Below are 24,673 nucleotides of genomic sequence, written 5' to 3'. Positions count from 1 at the left end.
GATTATAGCCATTCGCATCTGTAATCAATAAAGTTGTGGCCTATTTGAACCAAATTATAAGTTGCTGTCTTGGGAGCGACAGGGTCATGGGGCCTTGGCATGCAATTCTTAATACACTAAGTCAATACAAGATATATGGAAATAAATCCCTTTTGTCAAAAGTGTATCAATTGTAGAAGGTTAGCTTCAGTGGTTTCCCTTCAATGGGATGAAATGTATGAAAAAAATAAAATAAGGATTCACCAGCTACAGCCATCCCTGCGTCTGGAAGGCTTGACTTCAGTTGTTTGTGCTGTGGTGGCCTCCTGTCTCATCTACTGCAATGTGCTTATGTGGGACCTACCTTGAGGATGGTCCAGAGACCTCAATTATTACAGACTGCATCTGCAAGGCTGGTAAGTGGGAAGCCTGATGGGATAATGTGTCACTGGTTCTGAAAGCAGTGCATTGGCAGCCAATGAGCTATTGGGCTTAATTCATGGTGTTAGTACTAGCATATGACGTCCTAAATGGCCTGGGATCTAAGTACTTAAAAGTGTGCCTTCCCCAGTATCAACCATTTTGCACTCTATAATCGGAAGTTACAACTTTCTCTCATGTTGAATTTCAGGAGGGGGTGGGATCCTGTTTAATCTTTCCAAATGACATTGATTGAGCCTGGCATTTGTGATTCCTGTGAATCCTGTGTTATACCCTTACTTCATGCATATATTATAAAGAATGGATACACATGGAAATCAACTGTTCAAACATGAGCAGACCCTGTGGCTAGGAGTGGAAACACAATATCCCCGACTCCTGCATCTTAGAGTCAATTCAGTTGGATGCCATGGTCTGTGGTATCAAAAGTTCTTGAGTGAATTGGGAGAATCAACAGGGTTACACTTTCTAATAACTAAGAAGGGAAATGTTTAAGCATGTAGGTAACAGGCAAATCCTCTCTACCAAAGCACTGTGTCCACATCCAGAGGCTTTATTATCTGAAAAATGTTCCCCCAGAAAATGATTAGATGTTGCTCCGGATATCTACACAGGACTTGTATCAAGAGCGGTTCAGTATGAATAAGAGCAGCTTTACCCACAATATGCCTTGCCAATTTGTCAGAGCAGGCTCCTGAGTTTTTGTTTTAATCACTGTAAAGATCCAGACACTCAAAGGAGAAGTATCAGTCCAGTTACTTTGTAGTGAGTGCAGCCTCCCTCCCACCCCAAGGTCTCAGTGTTTTGCTGACAATGCTGGGAGCAATCATGTGGGATGCACTGGAAGTTTCCCAGGATGTGCTGGTGGGAGGTCAGAGGGCAATCTGACCACAATCCTGGACATTACTGGAATTTCAAAGGTGGAAATGACATTCAGGGGGGATTTCCTGGAAGCAGAGGTCTGTCCTGGATCTTCAGCAAGCTCAACAATTTTGGGGTGTCCTGGCTTTTACTTTTTGAAATATGGGAGCCCTCCTTAACCATGATTCTTAATAGTTGCTACAGGGCCTGGTTACTGACCCCACATTTTTTCTTTTCCCTTTCCAGCCATCACCACTTTTTTGAAGCCATTTTACACATTGGATTTTTTTTAAAAAGTTCTGTGGGCACCATTCACAAAATGGCTGACATGGTATATCACAAAATGGCCATATTGGGGACATCATATAATACAAAATAGCCATTGTGGGGAGGGGGAAAATAATGACTTCAATGTAGGAGAGGCTGAGCTAATGCCAACAGGAAACATTGTTGTGGTTGTGGTGGTTGTTTTGAAAATAGTGTTGTCATCTTTCTCATTTCAAACTTTTTTGCCCCTTCCTTTCCTAACTGAAAGAGAAAATCTGTGTCAAAAAAGAACTTTCCAGAGTATGAGACAAACAACTTTGTTCATTTGCACAGGGACTTTCCAATTTTAACTCAACAATTACATTTAATTTAACAACTGACTTCTCAATTAAAGGACAGTAATTAGTTCTGATAGTCATCCAAACCTCTGTGGAATTTGCATGGCCATTACCAAAACAAAGAGCAAAGACTGTGAAGGATGTCATAAATATACCCAATGCAATTCAGAGCTGGGGAGAAGGACTGGGAACAGGGGGAGGTTCACAGCTCTGATCTTGGCTATTCCACGCTTCAGGCTTATCAGGAAAATGTAAAATGTTCAAATCATGAAGTTTTAACCACAGAAGCTGTAGTTATTGTGCTATAAAAGCGGGGGGACTTTATGTGCAGAGGAAAGATTTGTACTGTATTGAGGATGGTAGTTTTAGTGCTCTTCCTGCTGGCACTGTTTCCTCACATGGTATGCAAGGCTCACACTGTTCAGTGCAGTATGGTTTATCCACACTCTCCACTTCACACATATCATCAGTCAGGAGACCTCATCATCGGTGGTGTGGCTTATCATGCTGGCATCGTCACCAGTTTACTACCTTTCGAAGAAGAACCTTTGCCTGTGATGATGGAACCAATTGTGTAAGGTCTTAATAACTGTTTGCTTTTCTTGTCTTTTTCAGACACTGGGATAACTACAGCCTTGAAACATTGGCGTCTTGAGTTGAGTTGTAGGAAAAAGCTAAAGTGTTTAAGGCAAGGATTGAGGGTCTGGTGAGAAAAGGTAGCTTTATAAAATAAATTACAGTCATTGCACACACAGAATATAAAAGCATAAAAATAAAGAAAGCATAGAATAACAAAAAACCCCCACCCCAATTCCATTTAGATAAAGAGCAATATCCTCCTGATCTTTAAACAGTATTCCTTTTTTAAAAAAATAATAATTTTTATTAACAGGCCAATCACATCACATTATCCATATCACATTAGTTCCAAATTATACAGCCAAATTTTAAATTTTGTTGGGGGTACCCATACATCAAGCTCCACACGAGTCCAAAACAGGCATCACTTATCTTACTGCTTTAATTAGACAGTTCTATCCAGTTTGATCCGGATAGTCCTTTATTACTTCCTTTCTCTTCTTGTTGTTATCGTATATTCCTTTCTTTGCGATCTCTGATGATTTTCACAAGCAGGTTGAAAACTGGCATTCTGTGTGAGTTTTGTACTCTTCCAAAAATCATATTGGTCAGGGACAGCCTCTGTACAACGCTTCCATAAACAAAATTAATCTCTGGTCTGTCCTTTATTTTTTTCAGGCTTACCAAATAAATCAAATGAATCAGGGGGCTCTGTCAGGTCAAACTTGCGTTCCAACATTCCTTCTCATTTGAACGATCCTGCTTCTCCTCCCCCTGTCCTTCTTTCTCCGGCAAGCCTGTCTTGGCGAGACGCCATTTTTTAACTGCGACATAAAAATTTTCCTCTTTCTCACTGTTCACCTCTCTTCTCTCCTGTTGTATTCCATCCCACACAGTTCTTAAAATCCTGCCTATGATTAATAAAAACGTGATGATCTTGTTTCTATCTGGGGTGAAGGGTTATTAATATCACATCGTGCAAAGAAAAAAAGAGTTTTTTCCTCCACCCCCCCCCCCTTCATTCCAAACATACAGTCTCCTTGTGGTGATTCATCAGAAGATTTACTTATCCATCCGTCACTCCTGGTCGCAGAGATCCATTAATCAGCAGTCTTATCTGTCGAGCTTTACTTGATGCATGTGCTTTCAGCTTCATTTCCAATCATATGTTTCCAATTATAATTCTGAGCTGAAGCAACCAGCACGCGCTAATTGGAATCGGTGTCAGGAAGATCTGACTTCACCGAGGGCCTGTGCCAAGTGTTCAGCACCCCCATCTCTCGGATCAGGGGGTGCATTGTGAACACTGCTGGCAGGGCAGTGCCCCCCCATATCCAGGGGTGGGTGGGAAGGCTGCATACTTCCCATAGCAGCCCCTTAGTATCTCGTATGGGTCAGAGAGATGTTATTGTCGGCCATCTTCCAACGCGCCACCTGGTGGCCCCCTTTTAAACAGTATTCCTTTTACAATTCTGAATAAAAATATTGTAGGTTCTAGCCTCAGTCTTTCTGCTAAGATAACATTAATAACTTGCTATCTTAGATTCCAAAAGCCATTAACAGATTTACAGATTCATGTACAATAGATAAAATCTCACTCATCATATTTGGGGTTGTTACCATATCTATCACCTTTAAACAATTTTCCTGCAGTAGAGAAGCTACAATAAAGTTACTGAGCTTCCCCCATAAACATCATTCCTAGGATTTTCTTTTAGTAAATTTGCTGCTTATTTTTCCAAATATGATAGGCTAATTTTGCTAATGCAATGCCTGGCGGTATATTTTTTAAACTGCTTTCTTTGGGTTATTAAACAAAATATTTTCAAACCATGATAACTCTTGATAAGTTGTCATTATCCTCACCACCCTCCTAATTTAAAATGTATAATTTCTGAGTATTCAAATAGTAATGGTGCTCATTGACATGTTGAAAAGTTTTTTGTGTGCTTTTATCCAGTCTCTTTGCATACTGTACACCATGATACATCTATTGGTCAAAATATGCTAATTGTCCATTGTTGAAATTTCAATGTAAACACTGGTGTTGTTTATCTAAATATATATACCTTATAAATGCTGTAATACTTGCTTTTTGAAAAAAGTAGGTACAGAAGACCGTGACATTGCTTTTTTTTTTAAGTGTGGAATAACTTTCTGAAACAGAATCTCACTTTCATTTCAGTGTAGTCTCTAAGCATTACCAACACATCCTGGCTTTGGCTTTTGCAGTAAAGGAGATAAATGAAAACTCTCTGATCTTACCCAATCTCACTCTGGGCTTCCACATCTATGACAGTTATAACAATGCAAGGAGGACTTATCATGCCACAATGCTGCTTCTATCAGCACTGGAGAGATTTATCCCTAATTACCTGTGTGACAAGCAAAAAAATCTAATAGCAGTTGTTGGAGGACTGGATGCCCAAATTTCCATTCACATGGCAACTCTCTTGAGTAACTATAAGGTTCCACAGGTAGGAATCTCTCTGTCTGTAGGTGAGTGGGTGTAACATGGGGAGTTAACACATATATTCTTAGACATACTGCATTTCATATTCTATGATTCAAAGACGTTAATGTGTGCATTGCAAAAAAAGAGACAAACTTATTTTTTCCATGCATCTCAGAGCCAAACTTGAAAAACAAGAAGTTTAGTCCGATGTTGCTGATAGAGTTTTTATGATGCTGCCAGTTCTGCTGTTTCTTTTGTTTTATTGTTTTGATTGTATTAAATTCAGGAGGTTAAAAGAGGGCTTAAACTGTAGAAGAAAATATTCTTCATAGTACATTCACCATTGCGGAAAAAATTAAGTGCAAATAGGACTACATAAAAACCATCAATGTATGGAAGAACCACACCTTCCCAGGTGAACTCTGCATGTAATTTAAAGAAAATCAAGTGCTCAGAACTTGAGTAACTAATATCAAGGCAACAAGGAGAGTTCAAGGGAGATAAGCATTCACTATTTATGTGGACATCCAGGTAGACACAACTAGGAGGAAACACAGTTAGCGGCAAGGGAAAGCTATGTGTAGTTGGACATGCACTCTGGATTGTAAGAATGCTGATTTCAAAAAAGCTTAAAGAACTACTAGGTGAGATCTCATGGTCAGAAATACTCAGAGAGAAGGGAGCCCAAGATGGATGGGAGTTTCTTAAAGGTGAAATACGGAAGGCACAAATGCAGATGATTTCAACAAGAAAGAAATGGGGGAGGCACCTAGAAACCAGTGTAGCTGCATAAGGAGCTTACAGATGAGCTGAGTTTTGTTTTTGGTTTGTTTTTTTAAAAATCCTCTTGTCCCCTTTAGCCCCCATACTCCACAAATAACTGTTCTAGGTTTAGGGAGCAGTGCTTTCCCTTGAGGTGAGCAGGAATCAACAAAATGAAATTCCCTATCTTGTTGACATATGGCTTTCATCTGAAAAGGGAACAACCTACATGGATATGTTTTAAAACCTTCAATATACCTACATGGATATGTTTTAAAACCTTCAATATACTATATATATCTGATTATTATTGCCTTCTTCATCTCTTCAGCTCATATATGGCTCTGTCCCATTGTTGAATGATAGAAACCTAGGACTTTCTTTCTACCAGATGGTACCCCATGAAGCCCTTCAGTACAAAGGGATTCTTTCTTTGCTTCTGCATTTCAGGTGGACATGGATTGGGGTCCTTGTAATGGATAATGAAAATGGTGAAAGATTTTTGCAAGCTGTTTTGCCAGTATTTAACCAGAGAGGTATCTGCTTTGACTTTAAAATAAGAGTCCCTATGTTAACTTCTGGCTCTGAACTGGATGAAATGTTAGAAGATGGGACAAGGATACACAATATAATAATGAAAAGTACAACCAATGTAGTTGTGTTTTATGGTGAATCTAATTCCATGGTGTTTTTGAGATGGCTTCCCTATTATTCGAGAACTCCACCAAGCCTACCAAAGGGCTTAGTGTGGATATCAACAGCTGAAATGGAGCTCACTTCCTTGGGTTACCAAAAGAATTGGGAAACAGAAATATTCCATGGTGTCCTGTCCTTCACAATTCATTCCAGTTATGTCCCCAATTTCAAACCATTTCTTGAGAGCCGAAATCCTTCCATTACAAAAGAAGATGGTTTTATCAAGGACTTCTGGCAACAGACATTTAGTTGTGTATTCTCAGATCCAGATGTGGAAGATGTGGAAGGGGATATTTGCACTGGGGAGGAGAAACTGGAGAGCCTTCCAGCACCATTCTTTGAGATGGGAATGAATGGCCACAGCTACAGCATCTACAATGCTGTCTATGCTGTAGCCCATGCTTTACATGACAAGTTTTCATTTAGATTCAGAGCAAAGGGAGGCAAAGGAGGCCAGAAGTATCAGAATCAACAGTTTGGGCAGGTAATAGGCTCAAGTGACAGAGCATTGCAACTGTATAATCTATCTCTGAATTCTAAAGAGTTAGCACATTTATCATGAATATTTTCTCACTCAGAATGTTGTACCCAACATTCAATTTTGTTATGAAAGCCCCAGCTGTGTCCGCTTCTAAATTCTGGCCTTTTCCTTATTCAAACTAGATCCATCACTTTCTCAGAAGTGTGTCCTTTAACAACAGTGGAGGAGACAAGATTTCCTTTGACCAAAATGGGGAGTTAGTGGCTGGATTTGATATAATCAACTGGATTGTTTCTTCAAACCAATCATTTCACAGAGTGAAAGTTGGGAGTGTAGATGCCAACCAACTGTTCAGTATCAATGCGAATGCTATTACATGGTACGACTGGTTTAACCAGGTAGGCCCCAATTGTTAGCCATTTGAGTAGCATTGCCACTCATCTTCCAAGCCCCTGTACAGGGAAGCTAAGTGAACAGCAACACTTTGAAGTGCACCCCAACTCCCACTGAATTCTGAGAGACTCGGGTTATTCCCGCACACAATTTTGTCAATTGACCTCTCCCAGAGGGAAAATGATCAGCAACACTTTGAGGAGCACCCTGGTTCCCACCAATTTATGTGAGAGCCAGGACATGGTGGAGGGGCCATGAGGCAGCAATTCCTGTTTTGCCTCAGGTGGTAAAATAGGATGAGCTGTCTCTGACTCCATTCAGAGATGGAGTCTCTCGAAAAGAGGTATGACTTTAGTAACAAATGAAATGTTCACACAAAGGAAAGGATTCTAATCTCATAATTCTGAACATTATTTTTCTGCTCTCTCTTTTATGGATTAGTCCCAGCCTCTTTCATTATGTACTGAGAGGTGCCACCCAGGTTTTAGGAAGAAAGTGAAAGAGGGAAAGCCATTTTGCTGCTATGATTGCATCCCATGTCCAGAAGGGAAGATTTCAGATCAGGAGGGTAAGTATCTGATATATGAGATCACTTGAATCAGGGTATTAAAGACAGATCCAGTCAATAAAAATGACGGTGCCTTCTGTGTATCTATATAATGGGTAGTTCTGGTGATATCTTAGCAGAGAAGAAAACTTTCAAAGGTAGTGTTTAGTATCACCTACACATTGAGGTTTCAAACACATTACCTGTTTGTTTGCTTTTTTAAATTGAAGTTTGTGATTCCCCTTCCCCCCAACTTAGCTATTCTGGTTCATGCATTTGTGAAATGGACACTTAACTTTTGTAATGTAGCTTAAGGGGCCCTGCCTTCAAAGAATTTCACTTCCTTCAATGGATGTGAAATAAGGAGATCAGAACTTCCGGGGTTGACGCGATCTGGGAATGGCGGATTCCCTCCGAGCTCCGGAGGGAATCGGCTCAGCAGGGGACGGGTCTTTGCCGTGCCGGCGACACGGGGACCCTTAAAACCGCAGGCGCGGTGCCTGCGGACTGAAGACTCGGCGGGTGCCTTAAGCGCCCCCCCTGATTCGCGAAGAGCCTTTTTAAAGGCTACGGAGGGGATACGGGGGGTGGCGCGGCACTGAGAGTCCATCGCTACCTCTGCTGAGCGAAGCCGCGAGCCATGACCGGAGAGCGCTGACTTCCTTCCTTGAAATTCGGCTGAAAAACCAACCCGTGAGTAATTTGGACTTGGCTTTTAAGAAATTTATCCATAGAATTTGAGACGAGCGGGGGATGTGCTAAAAGGAAGTCCGCACCCCCCACCTTGCAGACGATCTAGAGCAACGAAAAAAGAACTAAGCTGGAGTGCCTACCCTGTAAAGGGTGAGTTTTAAAAAAAGACAGTAACTTCCAAGATTTGGAAATTTTGAGCAGGAGAGAGGAGTGTTGGATGTTTTGTGTTCTGTTGTAAACAACCCCCCCTCCCGGGCCCGGGAGCGTCCTGCTTTGGAGCTGGTTTAAGAAGTGCAGAGTTTGACAGCTGTCAAAGCTGTCAAACGGACTGTTAATGGTGGAAAATTGCTACCTAAGTTACCTCTGGATTAAAAAGAGTTACAATTGATCTAAAATTGTTGGAAATAAAGAAACAATAACAAGACAAAGGACTGTTGGGGAAAAGAATACTAAGTAACCAGATTCCCTCTAGAGGGAATTCTGTGGAACTACAATGGCTGTGGATGGAAAGATACTGGGAGAAATCGAAAGGATGTTCTATTTGGTCGGAATCTTACAAGAGCAGACTACCGCTATGAGTGAACAATTGATGACCTTGACTTCCGAAACAAGTAGTCCTGCTGAATGTAACGAGGACCTCAATGAGAAAGAATCCACAGCTGAACCAGAAATGATAATAAAAGAAGAGGAGAAGACAAAACAAGAAAGAGAAGAAGTGATGTGGGAAAATACTGAGCAGAAGCTGACGTCTGTGGAATACAAACAAGGAGACTATTGGAGCAAATCTACTATAAATCCACGAAAGATGCAGAAGACGAAAGTGGAGGCCCTGGGAGTTTATGAAATTAAGGAATTTAAAATAAAGAAATATAATTGGGGCCTCCACATAGACTCTGACTTTGATTACCTTCAAGATTCATGCCTTGTGGAAACTCTTCAGCAGCTGTTTGCAAATATGGGAAGAGACTTTGGATTGACGGTGAAAGAACTCTTTCGAGATGTGACGACTGGCATAAAGGATTACCAACAAGACCGGCGGAGAGGGACTGAAAGAGACTGGAGGGCCTCGGACGTGAGGAACCCGGGCTAGGAACTGTTATTTTGGACATGCTTTGGGAAGGGACGCAAACCGGGGATGGGAGGGAGGGAAAAATTAAGTTCTAACAACACTCATGATTATGGGATTTGGTTAAAAAGATCATTATTCAAGACAAAATGGGAAATCGATGGAAGGGAATTGAGGTCCAACTTAGAAAAAATTAATTTTGTTTGTTTTTATAAAAGGACTAATATTAAGACAGGGAAATGCCAATTTGCTGACATAAATTTGGAAATGGGGATGCAAGGGAGGGGGTAGGGGGAAGTCAATGACCAGGGTTAGGAAATAATATTTTCGGGAAAGTATATATGTTTGTTGTGGCTTTTTTTTTTTCTTTGGTTATGTGTTTATTTGTTTTTTGTGTTTTTGTTTTTGTCTATATAAAATGTGAAAACCCAATAAAAATTTTATAAAAAAAAAAAATGAAATAAGGAGATCACTCTGTGATCATCCAGGACCACATCGTTTTCATCATTTTATTTTCTACATGTCTGTTTGTCTGTGTATTTACCGTATATATATTTAATTTACTTCTCCCTCCCCCACCTCATCTCCTCTCTTTCCCATGCCTGAACTTTTTTGTAACCCCTAGAGGGCTATGAAGAACAACCACCATTGACTTGTTGGTGTGGCTGGAAACCGTAAATGCTCAAAAATTAATTAATGAAGGAAGAAGGGGAAAATAAACAGAATACAAGAACCAATCAAAATGTATCAATTACCAAATATATGGTTCTTACATATTTTATGGTCATGACCTAAGATTAGATCATATTGTGACCAGGTATTAACTGAAATAAATGTCACAATGTGGTATGAAGTGTCAAGAGATGCTCAGCATAGCTTTAGAGCTACAAAAACACTGACATTGCTATAGCATATGAACATAGAATCTTATCTGTCAGGAAAGAGCAATTTCAGCATGTTGCTGAGACTAAGGCTACATGTTTTCTTTTATAGACATGAATGACTGTAATAAATGTTCAGATGAAGAATATCCAAACAAGAACCAGGACATGTGTATTCCCAAGGATATAAGCTTCTTGTCTTATGAAGAACCTTTGGGCATTAGCTTAGCTTGCTTTGCTCTTTCATTTTCTTTGATCACTGCTCTGGTTCTGGGAACATTTATGAAGCACCACAACACAGCCCTTGTCAAAGCCAACAACCGAGACCTCACCTACACTCTCCTCATCTCACTCCTACTCTGCTTTCTTTGTGCATTGCTATTTATTGGCCGACGTGACAAGACGACCTGTCTCCTTCGACAAACTGCTTTTGGCATCATCTTCTCAGTAGCTGTTTCCTGTGTGTTGGCAAAAACCATCACAGTGGTTCTGGCTTTCATGGCTACTAAACCAGGATCCAGGATGAGGATGTGGGTGGGAAAGAGACTGACCAATTCCGTTGTTATTTCCTGTTTTCTTATTCAAGTAGGCATCTGTACTGTGTGGATGGCATCTTCGCCACCATTTCCAGATGTTGACATGCACTCAATCACTAAAGAAATTGTACTGGAATGTAATGAGGGCTCTGTGACTATGTTTTACTCTGTCTTGAGCTACATGGGCTTTCTAGCTCTTGTCAGCTTCACTGTAGCTTTCTTTGCCAGGAAGTTACCTGACAGTTTCAATGAAGCAAAATTCATCACTTTCAGTATGCTGGTCTTTTGCAGTGTCTGGGTATCTTTTGTTCCAACCTACCTCAGCACAAAGGGAAAACACATGGTAGCTGTGGAGATCTTCTCTATCTTAGCCTCTGGTGCTGGTCTTCTGGCTTGCATCTTTGCTCCCAAATGCTACATTATTTTGTTGCGACCTGAGTTGAACAACAAGGAACATCTAATAAGAAATAGGGCCTGAAGAATTTGCATCTCTTCATCATACTTTTTAGTTTTTAATTCTATAGTTGCTCTATGTAGATTTTCCAACAGACTTCCACATTCTTCTAATATGAAATTTTAATTTGGCAAACTGAATTAAGATTTGTAAGGGGGAAAGATTGTGTCTGTATCCCATCCCTCCATTGTACTGTCTTTTTTTGCTTTTCAGCAATTTTTGCTGCTGCCACCTGCCCCACCCCCAGCAAGGTGCTTTTTGAATGTTAAGAAGTCAGCTGAAAACAATCTCACTCTCAAAGTGTCCTGAATCATGTTGTCTCCAAACTTTTGATGGTGGTTTGTAATGCTTGTCACGTTGTTAAAAACAAACCTCTATACTTTCCAGAGAATGTTAATATGTAGCTAAAGTGTGAGAGAAAACCTTTCTTTAGAATATAACAAACAACCATTCCTTTTTTTCTGGGGGTACTCATGGGTTATGAGCTACCGGCACATGTTTTTCTAAGAAGAAAAGTGCTGCAAATGTTTCTTAATTCCAAAAGGACTCCAAATCCTTCGCTTAAGAATTGCCTTTGATGTAGTAATTAACTACACAATTACCTAGTCAGAAGGACAGTAATTAGTTACTATGTTCAACCAAACCCCTGTGGAGTTTCAGTTGCCACTAGGAAAACAAAGAACAAAGACTGTGAAGGTCATCCTAAATATCCCAGTACAATTCAGAGATAAAGAGAGGGACTGGGAACAGGCAAAAGCCTACAGTGGTGATCTTTATTCCAGGCTTCAGACCTCTCAGGGAAATGCAAAATGTTCAACGTGGGCAGTTTTAATGGCAGAGGTTTAATGCTTCTACTGTAGAAGAAAATATAGGTTTTTATACAGAGAGGGAAGATTTGGACTTGTACCGAGGATGGCGATTTTAATCATTTTCTTGCTGGTCCTGTTTCCTTGCATGACATGCAAGGCACATATTGTTCAATGTAATATCTATTATCCACAGCCTCCTCTTCACACATTTCACCATCCAGGAGATGTCATCATTGGTGGGGTTGCTTATCACGCTGGATTCATCATCAGTGAAATACACTTCATGGAAGAACCCCGGCAAAAACTGGGAGAACAATTTGTGTATGGCCTGACTGTTTACTTTTCCTCCTATGTGTTTTATTCACTTATTTTATTTAACAAACTATTGTCACAGGGTGAATGGGTGCTATTGCTGCAGCCTTAGAAATCTGCCTGCTTGGCTTGGGCTGTAGGGAAAACATCACTGCACTTCCTGCAGCAGTAGGCAATATTGTGCTCATGAGATGTTGTTGAACTGAACTAGAAGTTCTTATCAGCCCCAGCCAGGATGTTCAATAGGCAGGTATTAGGGAGTTGTGGTACAAAAAGCATTTGGAGGAGGGCAGCACACTGGCTACCCCCGAGTTAGTGGGTGGGCATATTATATAAACCTACAGATGTATTACAATATATGGGTATGTGTGTTGGTGTGTGCATATACAGTCATACCTCTGTTTACATATCCCTTTGGATATGTAATCTTCAGGTTACAGCTGCGGCAAACCTGGAAGTGTATGCTTCTGGGTTCCACCGTGTGCGCAGAAGCGCTCAATCACGCTGCGCATGTGCACAGAGTGCACCTCTATTTACATAATTTTCGGGGTGCAAACGGACCCCCAGAGGGAGGGTCAACTGTACATCTGTATTTGCCATTGATAGCTAAGGCACATTTCCCTCCATAGTTACTCTCCTCTCTACTTGTGTCTTCCTGTTCATCTCCACTCTTACCTCAGTTGGCTGGCTTTCCTTCTTTTAATAAATTTTCTTCCTTAACAAAATTGGACTTCTCAAAAAGTTTGCTTAAGGCTTATTTAGTCCTTTTTACTCTATTGGTTATTTATTTAAAACTTCTTTTGTCCCTATTAAGGAGACTTGCATGCTAATACAAAACTAATGGAGCAATCCTATGTGCAAGAAGCTGGTGTAAAGCAAACTGGTATAAATTAAAGCAGCATAAAGTTACACCAGATCCAAACCTAATGCAGCAGAAAAGCAGCTGCTGATGCCCTGCCTAAGCCTGGGAGAGGGAAAACAAAGAATTTAAAAATGGTATTCTATGCCAGGTTGCCAGGCAATGCGACTAAGCAGAACATGCTTATGATCCAGTTTAATGCCCTCCCTCTGTGGTCCCATGCCGCCATGCCCCCAGTATGTCCACGTTTCAGATTTAAACTGTTCAGGCAGCTCAAGCTCAGGTGGCTCAATGTGGGCATCTTGAAACCCTATAAAGAACAACCCTGCAAAGAAAAGCCAGTAAATAAAATTTCAAGGGAAAAGAAAGCATTATGTTCACCAGCATGTTTATCAGAGATTTCTTAAGCCCATGGTGAATATTCACCCCTTGCCTCTATTCGGCTATGCTTTTAGTTTTATTTTGTATTTTCAAAAAAAGAAAAAGCTAATGATGAAATATTATAGAGTGTGTGATCTTCTAAATGTTACCACTCCTATACTTCAGCATTTATATTTATGTAAGCCAACATAGAAACATTATCAGCGGCGTAGCGTGGGTTATCAGCACCCGGGGCAAGGCAAGTAATTTGCGCCCCCTAACCTGGGGCAAGGCAATTAATTTGCGCCCCCTAACCCGGGGCAAGGCAAGTACAGTAATTTACTCTCCCAAGCAGCAGCAGCGAGGCTTCTCTTTCCCCCGCGCTCTCCTGGAGCTGCCTCTTTTCTTTCCTTTTTTCCCTTTCTCCAAGGCTTTTCGCTTTCTCTCCTTAATTGATTCCTCCTCCACACCGCAGCGTTTCCTGGCTGCTTCCCCCCCCTTCCCCTCTCTCTCCTCCTCGCTCTGCTTGCCTTGCCCTGCCCTGCCCTGCCTGAGGGCGCCCTGAAGAGACTCCGCTCTCCTTTTTGACCAGGCGAGGTGGAAAAGTCTCTTCCCGCCCCCTCGCCAGACTCCCTGCTCCGCTCGGCTCACTACCCAGGCGGCCAGTGGAGAGAGAGCCGCAATTACCATAAAGCTCCTCTCCCTCCGCTTCGCCAAGCTGTCAAAGCCCGGCAGCAACGGCAGCAGCAGGCGCAGCCAGACCCCCGCCAGCCCGCCCGCCCGCCCGGCTTCCTCTCCTTTTTTTGCCCGCGGCAGAAGGCTTCGCTCTCCCCCTTCCGCGACCTCCTCGCCAAGCCGAGCGAGCGCGGGCTCCCTAACCCGTGGATTTTAGTAGGGGCAGAGAGCTGCTAGTGCGAGCGCGCCCCCCGCCCATGTTGCGCCCGGTGCGGGCGGCCCCCCTGGCACCCCCCACGCTACGCCACTGAACATTGTATATAAATACTGTAATGGTTAATTATTGATAAAGGAGATCCAGAACACAGCAGCAATAACTAAACTAAGTTTGGAATAGCATTCTGATACAGAATCTCACTCTTATTCCAGCACAGTCAGTAAGCATTACCAGCATATCCTGGCTTTGGCATTTGCGGTAAAAGAGATCAATGAAAACCCTCAGATTTTACCCAATCTCACATTGGGCTTCCATATCTATGACAGCTATAACAATGCAAGGAAGACTTATGATGCCACAATGCGACTTCTATCATCATTGGAAAGAGTCATCCCTAACTACCTATGTGACAGCCAGAAAAATCTAATAGCAGTTGTTGGGGGACTGCATGTCCAAATTTCCATTAATGTGGGAACTCTCTTGAATAACTATAAAATTCCACAGGTAGGACAGCTCTGCCTGCTTGTGTGTGTGTGTGTGTTGGGAATTTAACACTCATATTCTTAGTCCCACCATTTTTCCTATTCTATTGTGCCAAGACATTACCTTGGTTTGCAAACAGTCTGGTTTGCATACATTTTGGATTACAAACATGTCAAACCCGGAAGTGCGTGTCCCAGTTTGCAAACTTTTTTTGGATTACAACCTTTTGGGGGGGGGGATTATGAACAAATTTTTTTGAGAGGCCCCATTGGCAAAAGCGCGCCTGGGGTTACAGCCTGTTTTGGTTTACAAATGGACCTCCAGAACAGATTATGGTTGTAGACCAAGGTACCACTGTACTGGGCACCTTGAAAGCAATGAATCAAGCTTCATATTTTTAGAAATCACACTTCCAAACTGGAAAAATGAGATTCTAATCTGCTGTTGTTCATATCATTTTTTTAATGTTCTGAGTACTGCTGCTTCTTTTGTTTTATTGGTAGGATTATATTTAATTAAAGATGAGTTAACTGATGAGATGAAAAAACAAAAGAAAATACACTTTATGATTCATTCATAATTCAGAAAAAGTGTAAATACAGTTTAAAGGTAAAGGTAAAGGTACCCCTGCCCGAACGGGCCAGTCTTGACAGACTGTGGGGTTTGTGCGCCCATCTCACATTTATTGGCCGGGGGCCAGCGCTGTCCGGGGACACTTCCGGGTCACGTGGCCAGCGTGACATCGCTGCTCTGGCGAGCCAGAGCCGCACACGGAACGCCGTTTACCTTCCCGCTGGTAAGCGGTACCTATTTATCTACTTGCACCCGGGGGTGCTTTCGAACTGCTAGGTGGGCAGGCGCTGGGACCGAACAGCGGGAGCGCACCCCGCCGCGGGGATTCGAACCGCCGACCTTTCGATCGGCAAGCCCTAGGCGTTGAGGCTTTAGCCCACAGCGCCACCCGCGTCCCTCTAATACAGTTTAGAATACAGTTCTAAATACAGTTTAGAACTATATAAAAATAGCCTATATAAAAAGGGACCCCACACTGCCAAGTGAATGCTGAATAAAATTTGAAGCAAAGCTATAGTGCTCTGAACTTTGGTAACTGATATCCAAGCAACAGGGAAAGTTTAAATGGGATAAAGGGGGTATTGCATGTGTACACCCAGATATGGGCAAGAGGAAGATTGGCCTCTCCTGAAACCTGGGATAATTCTTTTGTGCACCTATAGCATGTTATGTAGAAATACAGAATATAGGAATTATAGTAAAACATCAAGAACCTTCACTGTCCTGATTATGATTATTTTTTACAAACTCTTCTATGAAAATATTTTTTTTTTTTTGCAAGAGAATTGCTGTCGGTGAGTGGTAGAGCATCCACTTTGCATGAAGAAGACTCCAAGTTCAATCCCCAGCATTTCCTAGTAGGACTGTCTGAAATTCTGCAAAGCCACTGCTGTCCTGGAGATAGCTGGGCAGATGGTCTGAGTTGGTATGAGGCAGCTACTTAAATTCCAATATAGCTGGAGTTATGATTTCTCATGTAGACTGTACAAAACCTTTGACAGAAGTTAGCTCCCAAATACAAACTCATTACTGCAAAATATTTTGAAAACCTTGCTCTCAGAAAGATGTGATTTAGCAATTGAAGAATGAAAAATAATAACAGTACAGTGGTACCTTGGCTTTCGAACGGCTTGGCTCCCGAACAAATTGGTTCCCAAACGCCGCAAACCAGGAAGTAAGTGTTCCGGCTTGCAAACATTTTTTGAAAGCCGAACATCCGATGTGGCTTCCGATTGAGCACAGGAAGCTCTTGCAGCCAATCAGAAGCCACGCCTTGGTTTTTGAACAGCTCCAGGAATCGAACAGACTCCTGGAATGGATTAAGTTTGACAACCAAGGCATCACTTTACATGAAGTACCTAGTACAATCAATGTCCTTAAGTCAATCTATTCACTTTCAGTCACCACTCCCTATCTGGAGAATGAGAATAATAAAAGTCCTCCTACGTTTTACTTGCAAAGCTTGCTAATGTGATTATAGGGGTTCCAATTGTACCACCCTGTATTAACAAAAAGCATACATCAGTGGAACATGTAGAGGGTCCATTTTTTGCTATTCCTCTTGCCCCCTGTAGCCCCCACACACCACAGATTCCTTCTCTGGAACATTACCAATGCTCTCAAAAAAGATTTAAGGAGTGGTGGTTGCTTGGGGGAGGGAGGAGGGAAATAGCCAAAACTGATTCCCTGTTTTGCTGACAGAAAAAGGGAACAGTACTAGATTCCAAAAGGGGAACAACACTAGATTCTAACCTACCTTAATTGTTTGGAAACATTTAAGATGCAACATACATTCTATTTTTACTATCTTTTTTCCTCTCCCCCAGCTCATATATGGCTCTGTCCCATTGTTGAATGATAGAAACCTCGGACTTTCTTTCTACCAGATGGTACCCCATGAAGCCCTTCAGTACAAAGGGATTCTCTCTTTGCTTCTTCATTTCAGATGGATATGGATTGGGTTCCTTGTAATAGATAATGATAGTGGTGAAAGATTGTTACAAACTGTTTTGCCAATGTTTTCCCAGAGAGGTGTCTGTTTTAACTTCATAAAAAGAGTCCCTTTGATAAGATCTGTCTCTAAACTGAACAAAATGCTAGAAGATGGGTCAGAAATACATAATGCAGTAATGAGCAGTACAACCAATGTAGTTGTGTTTTATGGTGAATCAAATTCCATGGTGTTTTTAAGATGGATTCCATATTTTGCAGAATATCCACCAAAGCTACCCAAAAGTATAGTGTGGATAACAACAGCCCAAATGGAACTCACTTCACAATTTTATCAAAGGGACTGGGAAACAGAAATATTCCATGGTCTCCTCTCCTTCACAATTCACTCTAATGATGTACCAAATTTCAAACAATTTATTAAGAGTCGAAATCCCTTCAGAACAAAAGAAGATGGTTTTATCAGGGACTTCTGGCGACAAGCCTTTGGCTGTGTATTCCCAAACACTAATGTGGTAGATGTGGAGGGGAATATATGCACCGGGGAGGAGAAACTGGAGAGCCTTTCAGCACCATTCTTTGAGATGGGCATGAATGGCCACAGCTACAGCATCTACAATGCTCTATATGCTGTAGTCTATGCTTTGCAAGATATGTCCTTACAAGCAATGGAGGACAGAAGAGGACAGAAGTATCAGTTGTGGCAGGTAATAGGCTCATTATTGTCAGATGGCAGAGCACTACAACTCTGCTACAATAGACCCAAATATATGTAATAAAACTGTCTCCCCAAACTCTGACCATCCTCATATTTTCAACTCCCCTTCATTTCCCATCCCAGACCACCAGCCTTCTCTCATTTTGAGCACATTAACAGTATGTTATTATGTTCCTGATTTATGTAGGCTCTCTTTAAGCGTTCTTTAGGTTATTGAAATGGTATGCAGTTATCGCTTTAGGAACTCTTCTTCTTATCCTTCCTTATCTTCTTGAGTGGTCTCCATCTGACTGTTTGATCCTTTTAATCAGCCAGGTCCAGCCAATGGACAGTGTCCTCCAGATATTGTTAAACTACAGTTCCCATCAACCCAGACTATTGTCCATGCTGTTTAGGGCTGATATCTTTTCTAATAAAAAGACATCTGTTGAGTTCCACATTGGCTAGTTCTATTCTATATTGTGCATTATGGTTGCCATCTGATTAAGACTTTAATGCATCTGACTAATTTATGATCCCAAGGACAGCCTTTCTGGGAGTGGATATACATGAGCATGCATGCCTATGAAATCACTTTTCTAAAAAACAAAACAAACAAAAACCACATTACATGGTGTAAGAAGTAGGCTTTTTCACACTGTGTAAACCCAAAGTACAAGCACGTTGAGTTTGGGTGGTGGTGGAGTGGAGGGCAGCACCTGAGAGATGTGGGGAGCCAGAATGCTAGCTTCCCAGTAGGTGTGTCACTGGCAAATGGGGGTGAGCTACTACTGCCAACGAAACACAAATGAGGGGTATTTTAACTACCACCTCTGCTTTTCCTTTATGGTCCAAGAACTTTCTATATGAAAGTGAATAAAAATATTTTATCAGCCTTTGTACTGGTATGAAAATATTTTGTTTGTATATTGAATTTTGGAAATCACTTTGAAATCTCTAGGAATTGCAGCTAATAATTTCTCCTGTCCCTGAATCACACAGCACATCTGTAATGAATACAACACCATAAACAATATCAGACCTTAATACAGAAGATCCAACTGCAGACTTTTCTTAACTTTTGCCTTTTCCTTTCTTATTGAGCTCCATCACTTTCTCAGAAGTGTCTCCTTTAACAACAGTGGTGGAGACAAGATTTCCTTTGACCAGAATGGGATGTTAAAAGCTGGATTTGATGTGATCAACTGGATTGTTTCCCCAAACCAATCATTTCATAGAGTGAAGGTTGGGAATGTTGATCCCAACCAATGGTTGACCATCAATGGGGATGCCATAACATGGCCCAACCATTTTAACCAGGTAAGCCTCAGTGGTCACTGTCTATCTGTCTTGATGTCAGAAATCAATTTCATTAGACAATGAGGATGTCCAATAAATACAACATAAAAAAATAGTAAGAAGCACAATAAATGGATTGAAAAAATAGGATTCTTTTGGTTGCTGTATTCTTGTCTATACAGTGGTACCTCAGGTTAAGAACCTAATTCATTCTGGAGGTCCTTTCTTAACCTGAAACTGTTCTTAACCTGAGGTACCACTTTAGCTAATAGGGCCTCCCGCTGCCGCAGTGCCGCCAGAGCACGATTTCTGTTCTCATCCTGAAGCAAAGATCTTAACCCGAGGTACTATTTCTGGGTTAGCGGAGTCTGTAACCTGAAGCATCTGTAACCTGAAGTGTCTGTAACCCAAGGTAGGAAGTACAATTAATTATATTGACACTAGTTTAAGTATACATGAAATCACAATCAATGTCATTTAACATTCAACCAAGCTCCATTCATTCAAGTAGATGGTTTCTTAAAAGTCTGTGGTACCGCAGTTGTGCAAATATAGGGAATGAACACTTGCTCGTAGCATTGATCATACCTTACTGGATGGAGGCGTTACTTAGGAAAATAAGAAAAATTTCCCCAAATATTCTAATCTCATTATTCTCAATTTTATCTCACTTGTGGATTAGTCTCAGCCTGTTTCTTTATGTACTGAGCAATGCCATCCTGGCTCTAGGAAGAAAGTGAAAGAGGGAAGGCCATTTTGCTGCTATGATTGTATCCCATGCTCAGAAGGAGAGATTTCAGTCCAGGAGGGTAAGAATTATACATATACCATACAGAGCAAAGGCTGAAAGTCAGAGGAGTGAGTGATATCAGAATTAATTTTCTTGCATGTTCGAAATGTGATACAAACATTTCTCTGTCTTGGGAGACAATAGCAGAGGGTGCCTTTGGGAGTGGAGTCAAACTGTTGGAAGGTTACAGTGCCTGCTGTGACTGTAGCGACCAATATGGAAGAGACATGTTTTGTTGCAGCTGGGGCAGCTGAAGGCATCCAGTTGTGCTGCTGCAAATGCACCATTGCGTGCTCCTCCCAGCAGTCCTTCCTTCATTGGTTACTGCTATGGATGGACAATCTGACTGCTGGTTTCCAGGCACTGCAGTTGTCTGAAAGGGATACAACATATATTATAATATGAATATCAGACCATGTTTTTTAAAGCCATTAAATTACAGGATTTCTGTTCAATATGTTTATTGTTGTTTTGTTTCCAAAATCAGACCCCCCCAGACATGAATGACTGTAAAAAATGCCCAGAAGAAGGCTAACAAAATAATCACAATATGTGTATTCCAAAGAAAATAAGATTTTTGTCCTATGAGGAAAATCTGGGCATCAGTTTAGCCTTAACTCCTAGCCTTATTTTGCTTACAGATTATTCTAACACACAATGTTAGTTAAAACTGCAAACACCACTTAATAGGGATTCACCAGACAAGACAGAAAACTTTCATAATCAAACATCTTTAAAGATTAAACAATAGCCATTAAAACATAATTCAGGTAGACATGATTTCTACAGAATATGTGTTCACTTCCTCTGATTAAGACCACGTATTTTCATTTTCAGACATGAACGAGTGTAATATATGCTCAGAAGAAAAATATCCAAATAATAATCAGGATATGTGTATTCCCAAGGAAACAACCTTTTTGTCCTATGAGGAACCTCTGGGCATCAGTTTAGCCTGCTTTGCTTTTACTTTTTCTGTGCTCACAGTTTTGGTCCTGGGAACATTTTTGAAGCACCACCACACACCCATTGTCAAAGCAAACAACAAAGACCTCACTTATATGCTTCTAATTTCTCTCCTACTCTGCTTCCTTTCTGCATTGCTATTCATTGGAAAACCTGGAATTGTGGCATGCCTCCTCCGACAGACGGCTTTTGGCATTATCTTCTCAGTGGCTGTTTCTTGTGTGCTAGCAAAAACCATGACAGTGGTTTTGGCTTTCATGGCCACCAAGCCAGGATCCAGGATGAGGAAGTGGGTGGGGAAGAGACTGGCTATTGCCATTGTGGTTTCCTGTTCCTTTATTCAAGTAGGCATCTGTACTGTGTGGATGGCATCTTCGCCACCATTTCCAGATGTTGACATGCACTCAATCACTAAAGAAATTGTACTGGAATGTAATGAGGGCTCTGTGACTATGTTTTACTCTGTCTTGAGCTACATGGGCTTTCTAGCTCTTGTCAGCTTCACTGTAGCTTTCTTTGCCAGGAAGTTACCTGACAGTTTCAATGAAGCGAAGTTCATCACTTTCAGCATGTTGGTCTTTTGCAGTGTTTGGGTATCTTTTGTTCCAACCTACCTCAGTACCAAGGGAAAATACATGGTTGCTGTGGAGATCTTTTCTATCTTAGCATCTGGTGCTGGTCTGCTGGGTTGCATCTTTGCCCCCAAATGCTACATTATTGTGTTCCGGCCTGAGCTGAATGAAAGGGAACATCTAATAAGAAATAAGACCTGAAGAATTTGAGTGCATAGCATGCATGTATGAAGAGTGATCACTAGACAAGGGGTTAAAATTGGCTGAGAGAGCTGAGAGAAGAGTTTAGCAGTTAATGATTAAGTGGGGCTAAATCTTATCTGGGTCCATCACAAGGTGTTTAGCTTAGAATCACATGAAACCTCTAGTGTTACAAGTCCATTTGCTTATCTCTTTCAAAGAAAAGGACCTCAGGCTAATGGAGACTGGAATGGAGGAAAGACAAAGCTTGGAATTTTAGCACTCGAAGATATATATATTGGAATCCAAGTGTGCTACGCTTGGACATTATTCAACTATCTGAATGTAACTTTATTTGTTTCAAGTTGCTTCAGAGTAAAGTTCTGCAGTAAATCTTTTGAACCATATTTTTGCACTGAAGAATTTTTATTTCAAAGAGTCAGCTTTTATTCACATTATTTGCCTCCATATGTGCACTGTTAATGGCCTCAATAGCCCGGGTTCTGAGATCTTTGGGGGAAGTCCTTTTCATGTTCTTACCACCCACATAGGTTCATTTGGTAGCGAAGCAGGAGAGGGCCTTCTCAGTGGCTACACACAGACTTGGGAACTTCCTCCAAAGAGAATTTCTCTCTCCCAGTTGTCCTTCCTTCAGCAGGTGACAGCAGGTGTCAGCAGGTGACAGCAGGCAGAATACATATGGAGTCTGTCAGTGCCTATAGCTTGATGCATCACAGGTCAATATTACTAAGCGTCTCACAGTTGGCGTTCAAACTCATAACTCTCTGGTAAAAGGGGTTCTTTGAGGCAGTTAATGCTTCTCAAGTGCCCCCCCCCCATATCCTGACCAACATCCTCTTGTTTAATGTGGATTTATGAGGGAACCTTTATTGAGACTGCTCATAGTGCAATAAGAAGGAGACGCAGGCATAAGGTATCCATGAATAAAGGTAAAGGTAAAGGTACCCCTTCCCGTACAGGCCAGTCGTGTCTGACTCTAGGGTTGTGCGCGCATCTCACTTAAGAGGCCGGGTGCCAGCGCTGTCCGGAGACACTTCCGGGTCACATGGCCAGCGTGACAAAGCTACTCTGGTGAGCCTGCACCAGCGCAGCACACAGAAACGCCGTTTACCTTCCTGCTATAAAGCGGTAGCTATTTATCTACTTGCACTTAAGAGTGCTTTTGAACTGCTAGGTGGGCAGGAGCTGGGACCGAACGACGGGAGCTCACCCCGCCACGGGGATTCGAACCGCCGACCATAAAATCTGCAAGTCCTAGGCGCTGAGGTTTTACCCACAGCGCCACCCGCATCCCTGAATACCTTGTTGCTAACCCCTACCACAAATATTTGAATCCAGTGACCTCTTCATGCTGCGGGTCATTCCAAACTTTACCATGCCTTCCTACCTAACTAAAGCGTGAGGGAAATCTTCTCTCCAGAATACGTGACAAACAACTTTTCTTAATTCCTAAAGGACTCCACACCCTCCATTTAGGAATTGTTGTTAATGTAATAATTAACTACACAATTAGCTAGTCAGAAGGGCTGTCATTTGTTATGATATTCAGCCAAACCCCTGAGGAACTTCTTTGGCTGTTAGGAGAACAGAGAGCAAAGAGTGTGAAGGTTGTCATAAATATATCCAGTAAAAGTCAGGGATATGGAGTGGCGCTGGGTACACACAGGGGTTCACAGCTCTGCTCTTGGATACTCCAGCCTTCAGACTTCTGTACTGAGGATGGTGGTTGTAGTCATTTTGCTGCTGGCTCTGCTTCCTCCAATGGGATGCCAGACTCACGCAGTTCAGTGCAATATCTGTTACCCACAGCCTCCACTTCACAAATATCATCAACAAGGAGATTTCATAATTGGTGGAATTGCTTATGATGCTGGTGTCATGCTCAGTGAAATAGCCTTCAGGGAAGAACCCCTGCCAACATTGACAGAACCATTAGTGTAAATCCTGAATGATTGTTTTCTTTTCTTTCCAAGTATTGTATTAATTTATTTTATATAATAATAAGATTCCACTAGGACAATTTGTGCTAGAGCTGCAGCTAAAGAACACAAAATGGAGGCATAAATCCTATCCGCCAAAAGCTAGTGTGAAGTGAGATGCTGAAAGTTAATGCAGCATAAAGTTACACCAGATCTAAACCCTGTTCGGCAGCAGGGCTCCTGCTGCTACTCTGTCCATGCCTGGCTGAGGGGGGAAAGCGTACTATGCTAGATTGCCAGGTTACATGACCAACTGAACATGCTTAGGATCTAGCAAAAGTTCTGCTCTCTGGTTCCACCTCTGCCTTGCCCCTGGCATGCTCCTTTTTTCAGTCTTAGACCAGCTTGGCTCAGCCAGCTTCATCACAGCCATCTGAACCCTCCATTTTCTATGATGAATAAATTATGCTCATGTATGCTAAGCTGAACTGGGGTTGAGGAATTAATGCCAAATGAGCAAGGTTAAGCCAGAGATCCAGTGAATTCTAAAATGCTCATCCTG

General features: G+C 41.7%; 1 protein-coding gene across 1 annotated transcript; it reads left to right on the top strand.

Annotated features, from left to right (window-relative positions):
• The first annotated feature begins 4,811 nt into the window (after positions 1 to 4,811).
• LOC309517042 (vomeronasal type-2 receptor 26-like) lies at positions 4,812 to 22,237 on the top strand. Its single transcript, XM_082196051.1, has 7 exons — positions 4,812 to 4,942; positions 7,694 to 7,820; positions 14,874 to 15,165; positions 17,544 to 18,374; positions 19,469 to 19,684; positions 20,346 to 20,472; positions 21,291 to 22,237. Exons 2-7 carry the CDS (start codon positions 7,789 to 7,791, stop codon positions 22,190 to 22,192), a joined length of 2,400 nt encoding a protein of 799 aa, XP_082052177.1. The 5' UTR covers positions 4,812 to 4,942; positions 7,694 to 7,788; the 3' UTR covers positions 22,193 to 22,237.
• Positions 22,238 to 24,673: the final 2,436 nt, after the last annotated feature.

The sequence above is a fragment of the Podarcis vaucheri genome (genome assembly GCF_965113315.1).
Source record: "Podarcis vaucheri genome assembly, chromosome: 13".
Classification (NCBI taxonomy): Eukaryota; Metazoa; Chordata; class Lepidosauria; order Squamata; family Lacertidae; genus Podarcis; species Podarcis vaucheri.
The sequence above is the reverse complement of the archived record's forward strand: the minus strand, read 5'-3'. Positions and strand labels throughout refer to the sequence as shown.

Coding starts and splice junctions, on each gene's coding strand:
- LOC309517042 (XM_082196051.1), top strand. CDS start 7,789: ATGTCCAGAAGGGAAGATTTCAGATCAGGAGG. Junction 7,821..14,873: donor GAAGATTTCAGATCAGGAGG/GTAAGTATCTGA, acceptor CTCTTATTCCAG/CACAGTCAGTAAGCATTACC. Junction 18,375..19,468: donor AGAAGTATCAGTTGTGGCAG/GTAATAGGCTCA, acceptor TTTCTTATTGAG/CTCCATCACTTTCTCAGAAG.